Below are 24,404 nucleotides of genomic sequence, written 5' to 3'. Positions count from 1 at the left end.
CTCCTCCTCCTGGAAAAGGACCTGTGTTGAATTGAAGACAGGAAGTAGGATAGCATTGCAGAGCCAAACCTTACTTACCTCAGTCATCTGACTATTCTCATTAACATCCACAGAAATATTTCTAGAAGCAAAGGTGAGCAAGATTTGACCAGTGGCTTTTCAAAACTGGTAATAAAAGTGAGACAGGGTGACACAAAAGCATTCAGAAAGGTTTTGAGTCTAGTTTGATGTTACAGTGTCTGCTTCTGTTCTCCCTAGATAAAAACACTCCTCCGACTCCTGCTGCATACTCTGAGGTTACTTTTTAAAGCAAGAGATGCCACATGCTCAAGAGGCAAGTCTTGGCAAGCACGATTGGGCAAGTAGGGCATTTTTTAGGAAGGTGTGTTTGACGAGCATATCCTTAGGAAAGACTCCCGAGCTGAACCCTTTTGATCAATGCCATGAAACTCAATCACGACAAGGCAAAAGCACAGACCTGTAGGCCATGTGTACTGCGTAGTTTTAAAATGCAGTCACACTAGTGCTGTTAGGACTGATGCCTGCAACCTTTCCTCATGGAAGTAGTCCTTCCTGTTACAAGTCTTCAGTCAGATCTACCCACACCAGAACTGCAAGATGTCTCTCTGAGCGGCATGGGATGCCATCGCCCAGTTGACAGTGACCTGTTTGAGGACCAGGGATTCCAGGATTCTCATCTCTACGCTAGCACTGTCTCCTCCTGTTATTTTAGGCAGCTCACTTCAGTTCTTCACCACAGTGTCTTCATTTTTAAGATGGACAGAGCAGTTCAGACTCGGAGCTGCTGAACATCAGCGCAGCTTTTCAGATCTCAGCGGGGCTCTGTAGATAATAACGATGAGAAGATGCTGTGTTGCTAGTTTTAACATAACCCATGTGTGAATATGAGGGACTAATTACACTGGTGTAGCTTCAGCATGAATTTCCCCAGTATAATGAAATCATCTCTAAAGGAAAATATTATTGTCCTTCTTAGAAGCAATGGGATCTTCCAGTTTTTTCCCCGAATGACAGCAGTGAGAAAGGGTGATCTGCAAAGACGTTTATCTTCTCTTCCCTCCACTTCCAGGGACTGGTGCTTGTGCTGAAGTCATCTCACCATGCTATTTCATTAGACAGATAAAGCAATAATCTCAGTTTATTTTGCTAATCCACATCTGCTCTACAAATTATTACATTTCAGCTTCAACCGTTAGGGAGTTGTTCCAGTGCTCTGCAGGCCTCCATTTTTGGGAGGCAACCTCTGTAAGCTTCCTTTCCCCCAGCTCTCTGTCACTTGGTGGTGACATTTGGTGCAACCCTCCACTGCTCTAAATTTAGCCATAAGCTCTTGGGCTAGATGTAGGAATCACTGGGAGGAATTCTCTGTATCTGCTGTTCTGAAGGTCGGACCAGGTCGTCTCACTACTTCATCTGGGCCTTAAAGGGCATGTCTACACCAGGGTAGCAGGGAGCTCACCTGCAGGCTGAGGATGCCCCTAGGGTGACCTAAACCGTTGCTTTTGAGCTTATTTGGCAAATCTTGAACATGATGCGTGGGTTGATGAATGGAACGGAAATGGGGAGGGCTTATTGCTTCAGTGGCATCAGTGAGCTCCCTGCCACAGCAGTGGTAACAGATCCAAAAAAAATCTATGGGACACGTGCAAACTGAGTCAAAGTGGATGCAAAATATGACCAGGCCAGAATAGTGATCTGGGGCTTTTTTGTGAAAAGGGCCCTTGCCTACAGAATGACAGATGTATATGCGAGACAAAACCAGCGGCATGGCAGAACCTTTTATGTTATCCAGAGCAGCTGCCTGGGGGTAGTGACCGTGCTCCTCTCCCTTGTTTTGCTGCTAGAAGGCTAGTTTCAGGCAGTAACTTTAAAGTGTTCTTCCAAAGGGTTTCTCCAGTGCAGCCAGCCGTCAGCAAAACTATTTGTGTGCGCTCACCACAGCAACCAAATCTCAAACCAGAAGGCAAAGACCTCTCCAGCAAGATGTCAGGGTTATTAATCATGTCATCCAGAGAAAAACTTGTGCGCTGCGGATGAAGCATCACTTATTTCCCCACCTAAGCCTTCACAGAAATCTATTAATCAACATGCAGTGACAGAACAAGGAGAGGAAGAACAAGTTAACAGCACTAAAATTGGCTTCAAGTCAAGAAGCACCCCGGCGGAGCAGTGTCGGCAGCGTCAGGCTCTCTGAGCATCAATTAGTTCTAATAGATACAACAAGGAAATCCATCTGAGGAGCATGGCAGAGTTTTTTTTGCATTGATCTCGCTCACACCTGCTAAGCCATTTGTACTCTCAGCCATGGGACTGTCTTTTAAAGGAGACTAGGTATATAGCCAAGAGATCTATTCTACAATCACTATTTGCATGGAAAAAGAGCATAAAGACAATGGATGTGAAACTACTGTGTGTCAAGAGCAGCAGCAATTACAGAGTGGTTTCCCACATGCCTAGGCACACATTGTTAATCGTGCCAGCTGAGTTATGAACAGTTTCTGTGCAGTGCCCCCGAGTATTTGGGGAACAATCAGTTTGGGATGCGGAGTCTGCAGCTTAAGCCCTTCTTGAAATTAAATGGGTAGAGTCAATTCTCTTGGGGCCAAATGTGCCCCACTTTGTTTAATTGTTTGGGGAGGATTTAGAGGAGGTTACACTCGTTTGCTTTAAAAAAAAAAAAAAAAGGCTGGATTTAAAAGATTGCTCGCCATATCTTCCATGCTGAGAGTTTTTTCTGTCAGAGGAGAAAATTAATTCAGAAGCAGTCTTGTAGTAATAAACTCATCCCGTGTGCAAAGTGAAGCTAAAGCCCTGTGAACACTCACGGCCTGATGCAGCAAATATACATGATTGACTTAATGCACACGTGATGCTACTAAAATCAATTTAAAGGTAAGCACGTACATAAGACTTTACAAGATCAAGGCAGTAAGGAAGTGTTTACCTTTACTCAAGTGCACGGCTGTACCATAAAACCACAGAAAAGGACTGGAAGGTTATTACTTTGCATTCTTCCCTTCATAGAGACAAACTGATCAGCATCCCGTTTATAACAGCTCTTTTTCTGCTTTTGAAGACCATTGTGGGTCTTCTGTTCTTTAGGTGAAATAATTTCAGTTCTTCTAACTTTTCCTCACATAATCTCTAATCATTTTTTATTAGGATTATGCATACAAGTTAAGTAGGTGTATAAATCTTTTCATTATCAGGACATAATGTTAGAAAACCAGTAAATAAAAATAATTCAGCATCAGAATGCGCTGCTGTTGGGGAAGAACTGGCAAACAGCTGTTCTAATCGGTGGCTAGAATTCATGAAAAAGGGCATCGTAATATCCTCTTACGGCAGCTTTCATTATTCAAGTCTACTTTTTTTTAGTATCAAAGCCATTTCACTTAGGTTGAAAACTGTCAAGTTTCTTTCAGTTTTCAATCTCTGTAGTTTAACTAAAGAAGCCTAGATAGCCTTGATAAGCAGAAGCGTGAAGTGTTCCTTTCTACCAAACCAGGGGAAACATTTTTTTTTTTTTAAGTAATCAAAATAATTGGTGAGGTCCTTAGCTTGGATTGTTGTCACTTAATATGACCAACATACAACTGAGTGAGTAATGACAGTTATATATATATATGTACTCAAACCATATTACTGAATAGACACAACTCGGGTTTCAATTCTTCCAGCTAGATTATAATGGAATTATCCAAGCTCTCATAAAAGAAAGGTTTCAAATCTCAAATGGCATGGTCGTATCTACAACCTTGAACATCGGACTTCATATAACCAATACAGCAACATCTGCTTGCATCTGTAAATACCCTGAAATAACAGCATTTATACAGCCAAAGTGAACTGCCCCAAACGTGATAATGGAAGGGTAACTCTGAAATTAACTGTTTTGAGAGTCAGGCAACACTCCAGTAAAGGACTGGGAGAGAGAGGTACATTGTAGCAGTTTCCTGCTTAGATGGATGAAGGAGGATCAACTCTTCAAGAGCCCCAGCCTGTCCGAGGACAGGGAGTGTGGTTCAGAGGTTGGGAAGGATCTAGCCTGCCTGAAGCAGCACGGGGAGACATCCAGCAGATAGTTCCTGCATGGAAGACACAGGTCACCACCCACCAAAAACTCAGCCATCTGAGGAATATATAGGACCCATGTCTGCCTTAATCCAGCCCTGCCATCAGTGACCTTTTTGATAGCATTTTAATGACTTTTAAATCCAGCAAAGGAACCTGATGGAATCAGGGACTCCTTGCATCCACTGACATTAAACTGACCTCAGACATGAGACAAGCTGAATAGAAAAAACTGCAACCTATTGAGCTGTCTGCAGATCCCAGTTCCAATTTAGCTTTTGAAACCACATTAACTGTCCATTAAGTCTCAGGTCTTCTCTCAGATGCTCAGTGAGCCCATGTGCATTATGAACATTATTCTGAGATCCAATTTAAGCCCCCCTAAAGCTGAAATCAAGCCCAAAATATTTATGGAGTGCCTTTGTGTTCAACAACACTGAAGACTAAAGTCTTTCTTTGAGAACATGAGATTGCTCTGTAGCACAAGTCACTGCTGTCCTCAAAACGAGGGCACTGCTTGTAACCAGCTATCTAACAGACACAAACTTCACAAGCCTGCAAAACATGCTGCACTTCACACTTTCACTGAGGAGCAAACCTGCAAAGCCATTCATCAGCACTATATTAGAATAAATTTTTCTGTTTAATTAACCTCCTGAGCCTGGGAGGGATGGTTAATTATGACCAATTAGGTACACCAGGTTAATTGTACTTGTTTGCCTTAGCCCCACCTGCACAAAAGATTTCCTAGTTGGCCTGTAGATAAGTTTTATATCTTTGAGCAGTTTATTACCTTGCAAGAGGTCATAGCTACTTGTAGATGCTTTGCTCTGTGTAAAAAGTACTTGTTTTCAGCCCCCTTTCAGCACCAGCTAAGAAAACTCTGCCTTCCTTTTAGAGTTAAAATTGTAACTTTACAATATTAGCTACAAAAAAAAATTAGTAAATGAAGAAACCCTTAGGAGAGGACAGTGGCCTGGATGCCCAGAGTGCATTGGATTCAAAATGGCTTTCTGTTTGCACTTGCTCTTTTAATGAGAGCTGAAGGGCAAAGATCAGACCCAAATTGGGGCCAGCTGAGAAGGATGCTGTCTCTCTGATGCCCAACCAAGGATTTACAAGTACAGCTTAGCAAGGGACTCATTCTGCTAGCCCTTTCCCTCACTGTTTATTTAGCTGGGAAGGTTTGTGAATCAACATCTTCCCCCACTTGGGCTCCCTATTGCCTAAATCCCTGGGCAGGCAGCTGCACTTCTTGCAGTTCACTCCTGATGTATTTCTCCAGCTACTGGGATACTCCTAGGCAGCCAAGAAGGGATTGCTGGGAGCAGAGCACAAGAGGAAGAGGAAGCAGGGCCTAGAAGCAAGTCTAGTCCCCACAGTGCCATCTACATGGGATCTCATCCACAGGGTAGAGGTGATGATGCCCATAGTAGGGCAGGAGGCTTTGATGCTGCTGGGAGCAGGCCAGGTTCCTGGTTAAAGGAGAAAAGTTTAAACTCTCTGCTCCCTCCCCCACAGCAGCTGCAGCTTGGTGGGGTGAGGGCTTCTTAACATGATGAGTCCCAGGTGGGGGTGGGTGCTCAGCACTGCTCCCTGTCTGCAGTCCCTGGCATGCTCCAGTGCTGCCTGGTTTGCTTGGCTGCTCAGCAGGACGTGAAGTCTTTTGCCCCTGAGTAGACCCAGCTCCAGGGCTCATGGATGGGGAGGCCTCACTGGAAAGCTACCTGGATGAGTGCACAAGCCAGGTGAGCCCTGAGGGGGTTACAGCAGGCTCTTGGTGTAAGAGCAGGGGTAAGGGGGGCTCAACCCCTGGGGGGGTCCTGAATTCCCCCCCCCCCAAGTCTTCATGCCCCTTTCGTCCTTAGCCTGCACTAGTGTCCCTACCAGCCCCTCTCTCCCCTATGGGGCCACAGCAGGGTCCAGCACTGTGGCAGGGGCTGGGGCCTTGACCCCTGAGAATCCTGAATCCCCTCTGGCTTCATGCCCCTCTCTCCTCAGCCTGTACTGGTGTCCCTGCCAGGCCCCAGTGTGCCCAGGGGGCTCCCAGTGGCACCAGGTTTCTGCCCCTGCCCATCCCCATCTGCCCCTGCACATTCCTTGCATGGCTTTCCCCCACACCCCAACAGCAATGTTGCTGCTAATCCACGCAGGCCAGGCAGCCGTCAATCCTCATCTCCTCCCTGAGCTGCAGTCACCTTGGACAAAGAAAGACAGCTCATGAGATCTGGTCCAGCCTGCCTGATGGCAATCTCCCTGCAAGAGCTAATGCTCTTCCAGCCCCACTGGCTCAAGTGGGAGACTGGGCTCAGGGGCAGGTGGCGTCCTTAATACCAGGGCTCTAACCCTGCTGCAGATTACAGCAGGCTGATGGCCTTGTGGGACCTGGTGTCACTTTCCTGGTGGGGTTAGATGAGTAGAAAGCTCCCGAAGTGTTTAGAAAGACCCCATTCCAGGGTGTGCAGCAGGAAGGAGTATCAGTGCTGCCCCTGCTTTGAGCATCTGCTTGGAGAAAAGGGGCATCAGTAGCTATTGAGCCTGGCAATGCGAGGCATGGCTGCTGAGTCAGAGCTTCTTAGGTCTGAAATGCTGTAGGCTGCAAGTGGGAGGGGGACGGGACCCCTGATCAGAGCCAAGTCGCTCTCCTTTCAGCCTCTGCACTCTGCCCATGTGGCACAGGAGACTGTGGTCTGACCCAGTTGTTGGCAATTCTTATGTTCTTATCAGGGCTGGATTAACTCTTCAGTGGGCCCTAGGAGGCTGAGACCCCCCCCCCCCTTCTGGCACTGCTGCCCATGGGGAGCGGGGTTCAGAGCCACTGCTAGGAAGTAGTCACCACTGTGGTGAGGCCAGCGGAGGGGAAGGGAAGGGAAGTGGAGGGGGCCATTTGTGCTACTGCTATGGAGGGAAGGACCCAGACCCCATCCCTGCTTCAGCTCAGGGCTCTAGGCATGTGCCCACTTTGCCTATGTGTTAATCTGGCCCTGGTTCTCATGCTGCAGCCTGATCTGGGTTCAGGAAGCTGCTCTCAAGAACTAAATCCTTTTTTTCGCTACCAGTTCATTACCTAGAGGAGGTGGGGGGCCATAGTTACAGGGGGGGAAAAGTGGGGACATTTTTAATCACTACTAAAAAAACTGAACACCATGTTCTCACTGTTCTTCATCAGCCCTTAACGCCTCTCCTTCCCCTCTGACCTGCCAGTTCCCCCTCTAACAAATGCTTTTGGTCTTGTCCTATTTGAATAGTCCATGCAGTAATTGGAGAGAGGACTGAACCTCAGGCCTAAAAGGAGAATGGTAAATGCCACTGATAATGTGAGAGGCTAGCCAGAGAGGGAGAAGATCCTAAGTGGTTAGGACCTGCAACAGCTAGGCCCTGTCGTGCATTTTGTGGTGGTGTTTGTACCTCTTATTTCTTACAAATTCATTGTGGTTTGTCTGGATCTGGTCCTGTCTTGCACTTTGATTCAGACAGGCTGGATTTCTGCATTGGGCTATTATGCCCTTGAAACCCATAGGTTAATGCATGGGAGAAGTGACCAGTTGTAAAATGTGTTGGGTGGGGAAGCAGGGGGGTGAGAAGAGGGTAGCTTATGCTGTTAGTCTTGTGATGCATGGATCAGCTCTGTCTGTACAATGCCTATCGCTATGGAGTAGAGCTTTAATTATTTTTTTGACCCTTGAGTGCTTCTTCAGTACAAGTGAGACGCTCACAATGGCACTTGTATTAAAGCAGGGTGGCCAACCAGACACGAGCCCTACCTTGGGTCTGTATCACCTCTGCTACATTGATGCCATACTTGGAGGCTATCCAATTATACTCCCAATGGAAAATGTGTCTTTCTGTCTCTGAAAGGGTATGTGTGTTTCTTTGGGGGAGGGAACAGGATCAGGCGGTTCTCCAGAACCATGGAGTTGATGGTAGGCACCATCATCAATGACATCTGCTTGCTTAGAGAAAAGCACTTGGCAGCTACCTTGGTACAAAGTTTGTCTGGTCTCTCTTCCTTTCCCCTTTCCCATGCCATTTGAGTATGTCGTCCTTTTCCCCCTCCAAGCCAACTTTTTATAACATGTAAGTTGTTTTTTGTTGTTTTTTTTTTCCCTTGAAGTATTAGGGAGTGAGATCTGGACATGAAGCTTCCTCCCTACCTGGTTACTCCCTATTTTTTAACCCTTGCCGGAGTCGTTTGACCCCAGTACTCTTTCCTGCCACGGCAGGGGGTTGGACTTGATGATCTACTCGGGTCCCTTCCGACCCGACCAACTATGAAACCCTCTTCCGGCACTTCTGTTGTTTTTCTCATACTTGTTTTTTGAAAACTCTTGCTCTTTCTCTTGCTTCACACCCCATCTCTTCCACCATCAAATTCTCTCTCTCTCGTTTGTGCCTTTAAACTGTTCATTCTCCACTACCTCTCTCCTTTATCTGTGTGATGCTCTCTTACTCTGCTCAATGCACTTCTATACAGTACTGGAGTATTTCCAGTGCCCTCTGCAGGAAAGGAAAGTGTATTGTTCCTAATATTTAGCATGTTTCTTCCACCACTCCCCACTCAGTAGCTGGGTATTAATGAACTACACGTGAGCAAGCATTTGGGTAGATCCAGAGGACAAGCTGAGGTCAGAGAATGCTGCAATCTTTAGTTTCTGGAGCTTCCTTGTCCTACTAGGGTGGATTGGGTGCAGCTTTGTCTACCTCCTTGAATATACTCATGTCTCACTTGACATAATTCTGTTGTCTTCTGAGACAGACAGATGCTGCCTGCTACTACTGCTTCTGGTGCTAATATTGTGTCTGACCTGTATTGGGAAGCAACTAAAGAGGAATTGCTGTCATTTCAAAGGTGCTTCTCCAAAAGTCATGCAACAAATGCTTGCTAAGTAGTGGAACTAATTCTGTGGGTTTTTGGAGACTTCTACCTAGACTTAATGGCACTAACTCATGCTCCTTTTTGGGCAGTATTGTACTATTTTGAGGCTTCTTCAGTGTCTGCTCTATACACAGGAGATCTTGGAAAAGCCACTTCTCCCCTCCCCACAACTAATCTGAAGCAGTGTGTGGATTTCAAATGAACGTGGCCTTAGGAGAATTTTTTAGCGTGTTTGGCATAAGTAAATGCCTGCCTATGGCTTTCAAATATTTTATGCTAACAGAGTCCATGAAAATAGTGTGTATCAGAGTACCACTGGTATTTATTCCTTGGTGCTTTCGAGGTCCTGTTTTGGAGTGAGGAGGGACTTCTGTAATGTCTATACTGGATTGTTTGATACATAAAGCTAGACAACTTTCAACACTAGACAAAATGTTATACACTTTGTCTAAGTTACAGATTCTAGGTACAGTGTATTTTGTTCTGGAAAGAGGTGCATTTTGATACTTCCAAGGAGCATGCAACTAACTGTTTCTGTGACCAGCTACCATCTGCCAAGCTAATAAAGGGAAACTGATAATTTTTCTCTCTCCCTTACTAGAAATAAAATTTCCAAACATGCCCAAAATGACTGAAATTCTGAAGTCTGATTACTTTGACTCTTAAGGAGCCTAAATATGATTCTGATCATAATTTCTGCCACTTAGAGCTGTACTAGATAGACCATTGATCCATTACGGGTACCAGATGTTTCAAAGGATGGTGCATGGTGTTTAATAGCCTGTCCCTACAGAAGGCTTCTTCCTGGCACTTAGTAGCTAGACATGCTGGTGCATCTTGAAGCATCAGGGTTTGTGAACCAAAGCCAGCCCTGTTATGAATTCTGTTGTCAGCTGTTGAGAGGAAAACATTTGAAGCTAGATTCCTAGACAGTAATGTGCCTAATCAAGATCAAAGCTGGTCAAGACTTACCAAATGCTATTTGCTCCCCAGCTCCAACATTTTCTGTGGCTTGGGGGGAAAAAAGGAAGTCTCACTTTGGACGCTCTTTTAAACAGAAAAAAACGGGTTTAACTTTTTGTAATGTATTAATAAAGGCCTTAATATGTCTTGTCCTTTTGGCTAGTCTGTAGTGAGAGGAGCATTATGGGAGGACAAATAGGTTCATTTTTCTGTGCGTCTGGCCTCGATGCACCTTGGCCTGACTTTCCAAAGAGCTGGGTGCCTGCAGCTCCTGTTGCTCAGCCTGAGGTCTGGTTTATGCTCAACACTAATTGAAACTCTCTAGTCAGGTGCTTCTTGAGACTGCTGATAGCTAGTCTTTCAACATATTTGGCATAATTGGAGGATAACATGGGAGTACTTCCCATTGATCAGTTAAAAGGTCACCCCTGCCATCTACTGGACTTAACATGTTCTCACAGTTTAGTAAACTGAAAAGGTTTTATATGCACAGTAAAGTTGGTGTCACCCGAGATGGTGCCAACACTCATTTTGGTGTCCAGCGGAAACCAAATTACTACAGAGCTATACAGTGATCAGATTCCAAACTTCTAGCTAAACTACCCTGTCATTGGCTAGCAACGTATGCATATTCTGCAATCTCCAAGGAGTTAATGATTTGCACCAGAAGCTGAGCGCTTTATATGATGTGATTGCACAAACTAAGTTGAGCTATTGTTATTCAGTAGCTCAAATATTGCAAAAAATTAACTTGCGTTATTAGGATTGTGCTTGACCTCTGTTGTAGGTTTCTTCTGAGCGGGGTGGAGGGTCCTGTATAGGTTCACTTACCGTTTATGGTACTGTTTGGATGCTCATTCAGTAGTTTGTGTCAAACTCCTGGATTTGTTCAGCCCCCTAAACAAAGACCTAGCTGCATTCAATGAGTCTTTCCTATACCTTTGGCTCATGTCCTCAGCGTAAAGCCACAAGTTCCTGTAGCTGTTGCACTGTAGAAAGATGGTACTTAATAAAAACCTTCTTTAGCCATTGTGCGTTCAGGGAGCACAGTTATGTATTTACATAACTCATGTATTTTACAGAAGAGGTGGTCCTGACAGAAGCAAGACTTCATTTCCCTGTCTCCTGCAGTGGTTAACATCAGGCCTGGGTGATCTAACTCAGGAAGCGAGAAGTCTCTTCAATATTTTCTTAAGTTCGAATCGGAGGAGCTGTGTTAGGGACCTGTATGGCCCCAATTTTGAAAGGTGTTTTGCGGTCTCTTTAAAATCACTGGATTATTGGAAAAACTGAAACGAATGCCTTTTCTGCCTTGCTTTGAGGTGGCTGAAAAGGGCTAACGTGGTGATGAAACCTATTTTCCAAAACCCTATTCTCTGGACTTCATACACTGAGCTGGGTGAAAGTCACGGGAATAGAGGTCAGTGAACTGTGAGCCTATAGGAATACTTCTGACATGCTTCTATATCTTAACTTGAAAGTATTCTTTGCTACTATGGAGTGGTGAGGGGAAATGTCATATTGAATTTTCCTGCATTAACTGAGAAATGGGTTTTCTCTTCAATCTTTGAATTGAAGTAAATTGGATTTTGTCATCTTAAACATACTACAATTATTTTTCTCTCCTTAAATTTTAAGGATGACCTTTCATCAACTTGTCCTCAGCTATTTGCTCCCATGAGCCCTTATGACACGGATCTACCGATTCATTCAGTTGAAGATGCGTTGTTCAGTTCTCATCTTAACCAGCCCAAAGAGCTTTCTACAGATTTTTCTTCTGTGGATCTCGGCTTTCTCCCAGATGATATTAACCAAGAAAATGAAGAACAAATTTTTTCTGAGGATGGTCATGAAACAAAGGAAGATAAAAATGTGTTGCCAGCAGAAGAGCAAGGTAGTGGCATTGTCATGGATGAGAGCAATCTGCCACAAGTGGGCTGCACCAGTGTAACCCAACCATCGCCTGACACTTCTGGCGTCTATCCCCCCTTGACACCCATGACTCCTATGACCCCAATGACCCCTGTCTCGGAAAGCTCTGGCATTGTTCCTCAGTTACAGTAAGTACACTTAGGTCTGCGTGAAATTTTTATGCGAGGACAGACCTGTGCCATGGATGCTGCGGAATAAATTTCCCAGGAACCAAAATTGCTACAAGCCTTCTGCCTTGCATTTATAGTGCAAGGCATCTCTCTTTGATTTTTGACTTCTCCAATATAGCAACATGCGGGTGTGCCTATGTAAATACACAGAACGGAAAAGCCTGTCAAAGCCTCTAAAAGCCTACCGAAATGGACTGCTAGTGTATATGCTTCCCCTGGGAAGAGGATGAGAAGGGAAGGAAGAAAAACCAGCCTGTGACATATTAATCATAGTGCTAGTAACACTTGTATTATGGTGGTGAGAGATTTTTAAAAACTTCGTACAGGATAGGAAAAGGGGTAAAATCCACTGATTACAGAAATAGAAACAGATCAAGTGTGATTCAGGCTTTCACAGGTGAAAGCACATTTTCTAGGGGAGAGAGCCAGTCGTCTCTGCACAAAATAGCACCTGTGGATTTCTTGGGGAATGTCAAAATGCTTTAAAGCCTGCAGGGAGCAGAAACAGCCCCTCTCCCTGACCCTGAGACTGGGAAGGGAAGGAGTGGGTTCACCAACAGAAACGGAGAATAGTGGCCTCGGCAGAAGCCAGGCTGTTGTTCTTCCCTACCTCACTTTGACTGGAGAGGCTCTTGGCAGAGAATGCGGTCCCTTCCTTTCTGCCTGGAGAATGCTATAGCTAAAGAAGTGTTATAGAGTTACTATCTTTAAAATGGGTTAAATACTTAAAAGAATCTTGACTGCTTTATCACTGAAGGGCAAAACATAGTTGAATATATTCAGTAGATGCAGCAGTTTAGTACCTTTTTTTTTTTTTTTAATTTTCCTTTTCTAATCTTTAATAGCTTTTAACATTAGGCCACTTTATTACTGATTGCCATGAACTCCACCATATGTAGCTTAGTATTCAAGTAGTAATTAAATGGCTAGGAAAAGAAAACATTTGTTAAATGAGCCATGGCTGTAGGCTATGTTGGTAGTTAATAGCATTTTTCATAGACGGTTTTGCTCTGCATTAGCTTACACGCAACTCTGAAGTGATTTTTTTTTTTTTTCTTGTTTCCTCAGGAATATAGTGTCTACTGTAAACTTGGCTTGTAAGCTAGATTTGAAGAATATAGCTCTGCATGCCAGAAATGCAGAGTATAATCCAAAGGTAAGCATTAAAGAACTAGTTTGTAGGGCTTAATACTTGATGCCATTTATGTTCTAATTTTGTTATACGATCATTTCTTAATTGAAAGCAGTTGCTCAGTTCATTAAAACCTGATTTCAAAGTTCCTTTAGCAGGCTGGGATCTCTTTGAAGGTCGACCGTGTCTGTCTCCTCTTTATTTTCTTTCCTCTCTTGCTGGGTATCAGCAAAGCACTTGGAGTGGTCTAGTTGTAGGATGGATGGCCCGCTCTTGACAGAGAACTGGGCACAACCTGTCAAGTGACCAGACAGATGCTTTCTGCTGAGACAGATCATCTGATTAGAAAAGCCAGCAAATAGATCAGGAGAAAAGATGGGGAGAGGTTAGTGGGCAAGGAACTTCGGGATCAAGGTGGGGTGGGAGAGCTACAGGGAACAAGGCCCAAGTTCTTGGGTATGTGTCTTCTACTGTGGAAAACTGCAGGGAAGATATGGGGTACGTGTAGAAGACTTCAGGTCAGGAAGAAAAGATGATTGCTGTACCAGATCCTGTAGAAGGAAAGTGGTGGGGAGGTGGGAAAACTGAAGCTCCTAGACAAAATTTTTGGTGTGTTATCTCCCTTGCCCAAGTCTCCTGAAACGACAAGCTGGTAGCCTACGTGCTCTGCAAGGTTTCTTTGTCTTCTAGCTGTTGCTAAATAAACAGGTGAATTGAATTTCAGAATATGGAGCATTGCATCTTGATCACTACAGTAACAATAAAACTGATCTGTTTCCTTCCATAATAAACTTTAGAGATGGTGTTTCCAGGTCAATGAGGTCCCTGTGAAGTTTCTACTATGTCCATGATTGACTCATTCCTCCAAAATATGTTAGGCTAAACAAGGCACTCATTCCAGGATCAATGTGGAAGAAAGCCCTTGCACAAACCTTTTAAAGATGTACTGGAATCTCTTCTCCAATGTCTTTGGCTGGGTGTGGGGGAAAAGTCTTGAGCAACTCCAAGACCACAGCAAGGAACTGTATCAAGTGTCTGTTCAAAACCAGCCTTTGCTATCTGTGGCTTCTTCCTGTGTTGGCTAAGACTGGAGTGTGGTTCAGTCCTCTTTGTACCAAAGGAGACATGGACCCAAAATCTATTACACACCAAAGAAGTCTAAATGATGCTTCCCTGGCTTTTAGGCCTCCAAATCATTTGAGTACAATTTTATTCCACCCTAGGCAGTGTCCACAAATACTCTACCTGGATTCCTTCATGTTTATATTTTAATCCTAAAAAGGTCACTAGTGCAGTGGTTTTCAAACTTTGTTCTAGGGAACCCTGGGGTTCTGCAAAGAGACCAGCTGTAATAGCAGCGAGGTGGGGAGGTATTTGATCCCAGCAGTCTTTTCTGCCCAGAGCAGGGGAGCTGGACCTGATGATCTCACAAGGTCACTTCAAGCCCTAAACTTCTGTGAATCTGTGGTGCAGTGCTATTGCCAGACCAGGTCACCTGGCTCTGCACAGCTCATAAGGCCCGTGGAATCGGGGGTAGAGGTTCTGTGGCAGAAATGATATGACAGGATTCCTTGAGTTTAAGAAGCTTGAAAACCACTGAATTGGTACGGCTGCACATATTTGGCAGGGAGCCAGAATATGCACCTATATATTTAATTTTCACCTAACCTCTGCTGTGACCCAGTTCTGTTTGGGAAGAACATAAACTTCCATGAAAGTCTTCATTTATTTAGCTGGAGAAAAAGCAAAGCGCGTGACTGATGCAGAGAACCTACATGCAGCTTGGAAGAGATCACCCATCTTTTACACAATAGCCTGTTGGTCATGGCACCTGCCCAGGAAATTGGAGGCCTGGGTTTTAGGCCCACCTTGGTCTCGGAGGGTATAAACAACATCTCCCAGGTCACTGCAAAATGCCCTCACTACTAAGCTATGCCCTCTTCTTTTCTTTTATCCCTATGGTCCTCAAACTTTTTAGACTTAAGGCACTCCTTGGGAGATGTGAACTCTTACCCTTCACTCTTCATTATAGAAAATTAATATAGCAATTATTTTATTGCAAAGAACTCAGCCCACTGCAGACCAGAATATTTTTAACACTCTGGATTCTTACTTGAAATCTCGGGGCTTCTCTTGTTAGCACTGGGAATCATGGTTCACAATGCTAACAGTGTGGCATCCTGTGGCACCCCGGTTGAGACTCTGGTCTATCCTTCCTGTTGAAGTTGGCCCACTGCTTAAAAAGGAATGTGAACATCATAGCCAAAAAAAAAGGCAAACAAACTGGATATAGACTCTGGCTTAGTGATAAGCAGGGATCCTGGTTTTCGCTGATTTTTTTTAAATTCCGTTTCTGGATACAAATAAGCAACTCCAAATCCACATTTTTCTATGCTTTAAATGAAATGTGACTAATATATCAGTCTATATATAGTGGTGTTTCACTTTAATTATGGAAAAATGTGGATTTGGGATTACTTTTTTAAACCAAAAATTTGAAATGTTTTAAGATGAAGAAAGCCGGAATCCCTGGTGGTGAGGAGGGCACTTGCCTGTGAGGGAGCCATGACTTCTGCTCCTAGGGTCATGTATGCATTTACCAATAGGTAGCTACTGGAAAAAAAATAAATGTGTGGCATTAAGAGTAGGACCCTGAATCCATGGCTTCCTCCCTCCCAGAAGAATGCCCACCTGGCTGAGGTGCAGAGTCATACTTGCTCTGCCCTGAAACAAATGCTACTGCCACTTGGATGTGCTGGTTCGAGCAGATATCTCTCCTCTGGGTGAGTTGGAGTTGGGTCTGGAGGCGTGCAAAACTGTCCCCTGGGGAGCTCTGCATCTTCCCAGGGTGAAATAGGATTGCTGTCCTCTCTGCCTTGACGTGTAAGTCTCAGGGACACTTGCATAAGCAGCCTATAAGGTTTGGACATCTAGAGGTCCAGATCCTATTCTGCGTACAGTCCTAAGTCATGGTGCTGGCTTATGTCATGGAGCCTCAACCCAAGGGGGTTATGAACACAAGTACATGGGTTATGGGACCCCTCCCTTCTCTGAGTCCAGGGGCAGAATACTGCACACCCTTTTACCATGGCACTGAGGAATGTTAAAAACCTGTGTCTGCAGAATGGCCAATAATACCAACTGGGTGAATAGAAAATGGGTTGATGAGATGATGGATTGAGCTTGCTACAGTGCACAGCTGTTTTTATATGGCTCTCTGGCCTAAACTTCCAAAATTAGGAACTTGGAGAAATCAGGCTTTTAAATCCATGTCTAGACATCTAAATAAGTGCACCAAACAGTTCCCTTTGAGCTCAAATAAACCTTTCATATACCTTTATTTTTCCCTACTATAGAACTACATTTTATATATTCTGCTGCTAATTTAGGCTCAAAGGCAGCTTTTCATGACATTTTAAACAAAAATTGAAGGTGATAGCTGGCAGGCTTGTAACAAATAGTTCTTGTTTCAGAAAAGAGACTTAAATGGAGAATAAGAAACTGCTAGGTGAATAATGTATGTTATGAAGCACGCACGAGTGAGTAGCACCTGTGCTTGCAGTTTGTCAGAGCTGTACTGCAAATTTCTAAATAACCCTTTTTAGAGTTGTCACTAATGTGAAAGCTGATCCCAGCCTGATACCTTCATCGCAAGGTAACATGGTTTGACTTTTAAACTAGAGGTTTGCTGCAGTGATCATGAGAATCAGAGAACCAAGAACAACTGCCCTTATATTCAGTTCAGGGAAGATGGTCTGCACGGGAGCAAAAAGGTAAGGAAAACTATGTCTACATTTAACTCGAGCACCAGGCAACATTTTGAGACGCACCTTTTTAAACTACCTACAAAAGTCAAGACCTGAAATGCTAAGAGATGAGGCACTGCTCCTGAACACATCTAGCTATTTGTGTAACGGGAGTTGCAGCCAACTGCTGTTGGCTCAGTATAATATTTGCTCAGCTCAGCTTAGTAGACAAATGGCTAAGTTCCAGGAATCAGTACATTAATGCCACTTTCCACTCATCTCTGCCATAGCTAGGAAGTAACTTCTTTACTAAGCGTCTCACTCTAGATGAGTTGCGCCCCTAGCAGGGATCCCCACTTCCCTTGAAGTTCATTCCTCTAATGCTTACGCCCCAAATCCTCTTTCATGAAAACTGCTGGGTCTTACTTTTATCAGTGTTTCCCCAACACTTTTTTTTGGCAATAGCCTCCAAACTCTAACAACTAAGATGCCAATATTAGCCTTCCAAATGGCTACTTGGATCCCCTTTGCTCCTCCAGCACAAAGCGGGTGGGGATGCTGGTTTATATACCCAACGAAAGTTTCCTCCTGAAGTCCACATAGCTTACTCCAGTACACCTGCTCCTTACTCCTGTCTCCCTGCTCCCTGCAGTGAAGAGCAGTCACGACTTGCAGCGAGGAAGTATGCACGTGTGGTACAGAAGCTTGGGTTTCCTGCCAAGTTCCTGGACTTCAAAATACAGAATATGGTTGGCAGTTGTGATGTGAGGTTCCCAATCCGCCTGGAAGGACTGGTTCTAACTCACCAGCAATTCAGCAGGTATGTAGGTTCCTTATGCAAAGAATAAGGATTTGAGCTAGGAATCGGAAGTCCCAGGGTGTTCCACCATTCTAGGCGGGAAGACAGCATGATTTGAAGTAGTCTTCTCAACCGCATGAATCGAACATTAAAAAAGGATAATGCACTTTATTTGGTCCAGCAGGTTTTATTATATCATTTTAATGCAAAAAGAAAGGGGTTCCTGACCAAGGTTACTCATGAAACAAAGCTGAGAGGGCTTGCAAATGCTTTAGAAGATAAGATCAGAGATCGAAAAACTCTTGATTGATTGGGGAACTGGGTACTAGACTGAGGAATGAATTTTATTCCAGACAAATGTAGAGTGCTATGCTGAGGGAAGAAAAAGCAAATGCAGACATACAGAATGGAGAGTATAACTGCCTAACCAGCAGCATTGCTGAGAAGGATTGGGGTGGGTCAGTGAATCATTGGTGACTCATGTCAAGTCTGTGATGCAGTTGTTTTTCTAAGGCAACTGCAATTTGGCAAGCATATTGAACATAATGTGTAGGAGGTGATAATGTCCCTCTCCTCTGTATTGGTTAGGCCTCAAGTGAACTATTGTGTGCAGTTCTGGGCTCTATAATTTAAAAAAAGATGTAGAGAAATGAGATAGGACTCAGAGGCAAGCAATGAAGATGACTGGAATGCAGGCAGTATTGAGAGAACTAAGTACTTTCAATTTGGAGAAAAGGAGATATTTAGGGTTGAGGGGAGCATATGGGCAGTTTTCAAATATTTGAAAGGCTTTTATAGAAATACAGGAGAAGAACTCTTCACAACAAAGCAAATTTAGATTAAATCTCAGAAAAACTTCCTTACTGTCAGGACAGTAGAACATGCAGCACAGGAAAGCTGTGGAGTTTCCTTCATTGGCCATTTTCAAAAAGAGTTGTGATGACATGTGTGCGGGGAGTTGGACTAGATAATCCATGAGCTCCCTTCCAACCCAGTGATTCTACACTTTAAGGGAGAGGTAGTAATAGTTGGGAAGAGGTACTACTCCCATGCTTTAGAGAGATATAACTTGTAAATAACTTTGTTCAGAAGGAATTGGCATCTAAAATGACACAAGGGATTAGGATACTATACTAGTGAGGTGCTGATGCCTTCTTTCCAGTCAGGTGTGTCATAGCATAACCTTGATGTACAGGACCTAGCTACAGCAATCTGCATCTTTGGAGCATCTAGACTCCAACTTACATACTAGACCGCAATACTTTGGCAGTACATATTTTTAAGTAATTGCTGTTAACTAACCTCTTCCTGAATTTTTTCTTTTTTATATAACATGACAAAAGTCAAAAGGTTTTCTGTAGCAGTTTTGCACAGCGCCACTATTGATGTTAGTGGATACATTTACAACTCTGGATATAGTAACTACTTGTTTCCTCTACAGGTAGCTTAGTACATTGGTGGCTGGCTAGTCAAAACTGCTCTCCTGACTCCCTCTAGGGAGAGAAGTTATGCTTTGCAATTCTCTCATTGAAAGGAAAATATGTGCTAACCTACATTTATGGCTGCTTCTATTATTTCAAATTGTTATATGGACTTTGACCTGCTTTTCTGATGTGCATTACCTCTGGTTAAAACCAAGGACAAGGAAGTAATCTGTAAACATAAATGGCTTATTTCCTTCATCTTGCTTTTAGACAATTGCTTCTTGTAACAGTTACTGATGACGCAGTCATACGGAAGGAATACATCTGATACTGCTGAATTTATGCTGTGTCCAGAGAATTCTGATGTGCTGCAGGGTGTTCGTGAAATCTGTGCAGTAGTCCTTTCTAGGATGACGTTGGACTGATCTCATGTTAGCAGTATCTGCTGTTATGTGGCACATCAGGATTTGGGAAAATACTTTTAGTTTTCATTGAGAATAATTCCTCTAATTAAAAAATAATAATAATTCAGTTGAACAAACTCTTTATAAGTTAACTTAATGCTTGGCGTATGTCACAGCTCCAGCAGCCAGGACTATAAGCTTAAAGCATCAGGTGCAATGGAATTGTGCATCCACAAAGGTACTGGAAGCAAATAACTTAACTGGGACGTGCATGCATGTGCACACACATGCTGCTGCTGGCTGTACCATTAGCTGCATAGCAGCCATTGCTGCCCTAGTGCCACTGCTGTGGGCACGGAGCAGCCCTGCTATGCCTCTGATGGAAGCCAAACTGTAGGTGAGAAAACCTTAGACAAAAGCACTTCCCATTGGTAAAAAACACAGAATTGAAGACTGTGGATACCTCTTATGGTATGATCCATATTTTGTCTAGATTGTTTAAAGCGAATGTGTACCCTCATCGCTGGGAGACCAGACTTGGTGTGCTAAAATGCATTAATGCAAGCTAAGTCACTAGATTATAAGAAGTTTGGAAAGGGATGAAGACTTCTGTGCACTGTAAGTGGTTTGAATATGCGTCTCTAGTGTTAAGCTGATCACTCCTTCACTTAATGACACTGGATAACCTGACACCACCTTGCCTTGATGACTAGATACTGTGAGTCTCTTTGTCTATTTCTCTACCTGTTATATTTAAAAGAAGTGTTTCTAAGGGCTCCTCTGCATGTGCAGGTTAAGGCATAATGGGATCTAATGCACAATACCCCACTTGTGCCACACATGCATGGCAGGAGGCGTGATTGTCAGATTGCGCATTAGAGCCCATCGTGCCTTATTGCCAGTGCAGTTGGAGCCCGATCCCATGGGGAGGGATACCCCGTGGCTGAGAGCCATGTCAGCTGGGAGCTTGGATTGGCTGACAAGGCTCCCAGACACAGGGTGGTCCCTAGCCACTTGTTCAATTAATGGCATGAGAGGAGGTGGCTACGAAGTTGTTATACATTTTGTGGAATAACTCTGTACCTTGTTCCTCTTTTTTATCATGCTATTAATTGATTGAACATGTGGCCAGGTGAATAATTTAAGTCATGAGTAACTGCTTAATCAGGCCTGAAGTGCTATGTGTAGATGGGGCCTAACAGCCTCTCTTGCTGGCCTCAGTCTATCCTGGTCCAATATTAGTGCAATGCCAGTTCCCACAAATGCGAGAGTGTAACTGTAGACTCTCGAACTGAGTGGCCTGCCTCTTAGGATACTGAACAGCCACAATTCCAGTGGGGACAGAAGTTTACAGGTCTCCAGTAGAAATTTACAGGTTCTCAGGACATATGAAACTAGCAAACAAGTATCTCAATGTTTTGGCTCCTAGATGAGACAGCTTCTTCTGAATGTGGTAAACTAACTTACTAACCAGCCTATACCTCGGAGGGGAGGATCAGTGAGGGGGACAGTTATTCGCTTTGTTTTATTTTTGCTAGCTCTAATAAAGCCATAAAGTGGTGTTCCTACCCATTTTTCCTTTTTCTTTAACAGTTATGAACCGGAACTGTTTCCTGGGCTTATTTACAGAATGGTCAAACCAAGGATTGTGTTGCTTATCTTTGTTTCTGGAAAAGTTGTATTGACTGGTAAGTAATCTCCCTTCATACAGCAGTAACATGTGTATGAAGAAAAATTTTGTCTTCTATTAGTTAGAAGCTAACACTTATAGCACAAACAGTTTTTGCCAGTAAAAAGCATGGAGTATCCTTTTAGTGAAATATGAATAACAGCTATAAGACGATACATTACTAAAAGGCTTCATAGAAGTTCAGATAATTTCTCAAAAAAAATTCCATACCACTCAATGAGCATCTTGAGTTCCTGAAGCAAAGCAATTCCTGACTTGTGACCAAGGTATCACCTTTCAGCATACTGTTAAGATCTGTCTTGATAACTGAGTCCATTACATTGGAAAAGATGCAAAATTCTCATAGAAATTAGTTTCTTCCCCTTCTTGATTAGAAAATTATTTTACCACTGCAATGCAGTATAGTATTTGTGTGGCTTTGGGTGGGAGGGAGCAGAAGTGCACTAAAATGTAATCTGTCTTTATCTTGGTTCTGTTCTGTTCTGTTCTGTTCTGTTCTGTTCTGTTCTGTAGTACACCTGACCTTAAGCAAGTCTTGTGTTTAATCAATACGTATGATGGATAAGCCTTGAATTCAAGGCTTGTAGGTAAATATTAATATTCCTGGATGAGCACTCCAGAACATTCATTCTGCAGTACGTACTGTGTTAGGCAAATTCTCCTTTTGTACATCGAATAAAACTCTAAATTGTATTCCCGTCAGATATAAGACCTCTTTTACAGAATCATGAAAATGTAGGACTGGATGGCACCTTCAGAGGTCATCTGGTCCAACTTAACAAAAGGGCTCCGGACGTGCTTCAGAAACGAACAAAAATGAGCTGCCCTTAGAAGGACCTTAAAAAATTAACAAATCCACGAACGAGTTAAATGAATTGGACCAAGGAGGTATTCAGGATAAAAAGCTTAAATATGTTAATATGTTCTCCTCCAACCCCCTCCTTTGTAGGTCCTGTGAGGTCATGCTGGCTAGCTCCACTCCACTGATGAAATCCAAAATATTCTGAAGACACAATTAGCAAAAACAACCCTTCCCCCCCCCCCCAAAAAAAAAAACCAAAACAAAAAACCCCCCCAAAAACAAAAAAATAAAACTCATGCAGCAGGCCCATAAGGGCTCAGGTAAGCCCTAGTTGGAAACTGGACCCCTACTGTAATAGGAAAAAAGGACTTCCTGAGCTCCTACGATCCTTTCCCCTAATCCAGAAGAATTCTCTGGTAGCTTGAATATCACAATTGAATGCCCGAGCAGGGCCCAGGGAGTGTGGTTGCTGTTATGTATCTCATTGGCTAGGAAAACTTTTTAAAAAGGAGCCAGCTCGGAAGTACATCTATTAAATGCCTTTTAGTTTGGCTAGAGGTTCACTGAAATGCTAGTTATTCAGTCCTAATAGTTCCTAGTTATACCTCCAAGCTGATGAGGAATGTCCTTGGCTACCTGTGGCTGGTTAGTGTGTGGTTTTCCATAAAAAAGTTGTATGTGGGAAAAGTCGTTGGGTTAAAGACTGCAACATGAATTCATATATATGATGGTAGAAACAAGAGGAAAAATCCTAAAGTTCTGATATGGGTTGGAGTGAAAAGTGTTCTAGAATTGGGAAATATTACAGATCAGTCTTCAAGATTCTGAGTGAATGCAAAAATTCCCACTCCCCCTCTGCTTTTTCAAATGTAATTTCCCATTAACTCACCAACAGTGCAGAACTACCTTAATTAGTCTGTGCAGCTTTCTAAACCTAATTTGCATGAATTGTTTGTAAGAAAGCTGAGCACTAATTGCTGCCTAATACTTCAGTCCTACATGTAATGTAAAAATGGGATATTTGATTAAATTTGGATGTAAAAATTAGTGAGTTAAACTTTGTCTGTCTTTTATAAGAGACAATAGAAACACTGACAGAAAATTTTATGACTTCCCTTTGGGCTTTCGCCCAATAGTCTATTAAAGGCATCTGCATCTCTAAATATGTTTTAGCATGTTCATGTAAGAATCCAAAATGAAAGATTAGTACCAACCAGTCTTTCTTTTTCAAAATGAGAATAGTGCAAAAAATGAACAAGAAATTCTTTCCAGTCCTATTCTTGTTCCAATCTCTGGTGATGTTGGCGTCACAGGAAGAAGCTTGCTGCTCAAGTTTCTCCTTAAAAAAAAAAAAAAGCCTTGAGAGGTTTCCCCCCCACCCCAGGGAGGTGGTTTTATAAGCTGTTGGATGTCTTGATACTGATTTTTATTGGACTTCAATGGATGTGACTTAATAGTAACTGAATGCAGTCTTGTGCGTGCTATCCTAAATCTTATTCTTAAAAATATTTACATTTGTCCAAATATTTTATAGGTGCTAAAGAACGTTCTGAAATCTATGAGGCATTTGAGAACATCTATCCTATTCTAAAGGGTTTCAGGAAGGCATCTTAATACAGCTTGTCAGAAGACTAGAAGGAACGTGTGAGTTTGTATGGTTGTGCATACAGCAAACGTAAGAGCGTTTCTGAACCCAAAATACACAGTTCTGGCTTATCAAGTGAATAAAGCCATTTTGAACAAATGGAACAAATAAGACTACTTATAGTTACATATTTTGCTGTAAGATTTGAGTTCCATATGAGTTTGGTCTGTTTTTGTAGAGCTCTATTCAATTCACACTAAGGAGAGCTGTTTTTGAACAAGAAAATAAGCTAGGACTATTGCACTTACAAGCCATTTCATAATGTTTGTAATAAACCCAATGTGTGCTTCTTCAGTAGAATGGAGCTGGTGCCATAATGCAGTTTTGTTGAAATGTCAAGGCCTTGATCCACATTTTTGTATTACTGAAACATAACTTTTTCATGTTTATTCTGAATTTTGTATATTTTTGTCTACAATATAGTTTATAAAATTCAACAGAAGTCCTTTTAATTTCTTTTATGGCCAAATACCCAGCCTCTTGAATTGTGAAATGAACTTTTTTCTTTCATTCTCTGTGTTGCCAGATCCAGTTAGCTATGCAGTCAAAAGTTCAAGATGATAATTTTTGGTGCTGGGATGTTTGAAAGTAGTCAGCTAGCACTAACACTATTGGCAACTGAAAATGGGAGGTGGGGGATCACCTGAATATCATAAGCTATTCTACTAATGGTTTGTGACACATTCAACAAGTGGGACTTGAACAGGTAAAGGGCAGATTACTGTC

General features: G+C 43.0%; 1 protein-coding gene across 2 annotated transcripts; it reads left to right on the top strand.

Annotated features, from left to right (window-relative positions):
* The first annotated feature begins 5,139 nt into the window (after positions 1–5,139).
* Positions 5,140–24,112, top strand: TBPL2 (TATA-box binding protein like 2). Of its 2 annotated transcripts, XM_059723330.1 has the most exons (8): positions 5,784–5,843; positions 11,257–11,354; positions 11,573–11,994; positions 13,105–13,192; positions 16,850–16,941; positions 17,567–17,734; positions 21,135–21,229; positions 23,568–24,112. In XM_059723330.1, exons 3-8 carry the CDS (start codon positions 11,612–11,614, stop codon positions 23,645–23,647), a joined length of 906 nt encoding a protein of 301 aa, XP_059579313.1. In that variant the 5' UTR covers positions 5,784–5,843; positions 11,257–11,354; positions 11,573–11,611; the 3' UTR covers positions 23,648–24,112. The 2 variants fall into 2 exon arrangements, with proteins under 2 accessions (XP_006278852.1, XP_059579313.1); XM_006278790.4 differs by lacking the exon at positions 11,257–11,354 and having other exon boundaries at positions 5,140–5,843.
* Positions 24,113–24,404: the final 292 nt, after the last annotated feature.

This window comes from Alligator mississippiensis, chromosome 2 (genome assembly GCF_030867095.1).
Source record: "Alligator mississippiensis isolate rAllMis1 chromosome 2, rAllMis1, whole genome shotgun sequence".
Lineage (NCBI taxonomy): Eukaryota > Metazoa > Chordata > Crocodylia > Alligatoridae > Alligator > Alligator mississippiensis.
This window is presented reverse-complemented; position numbering and strand designations above follow the sequence as displayed.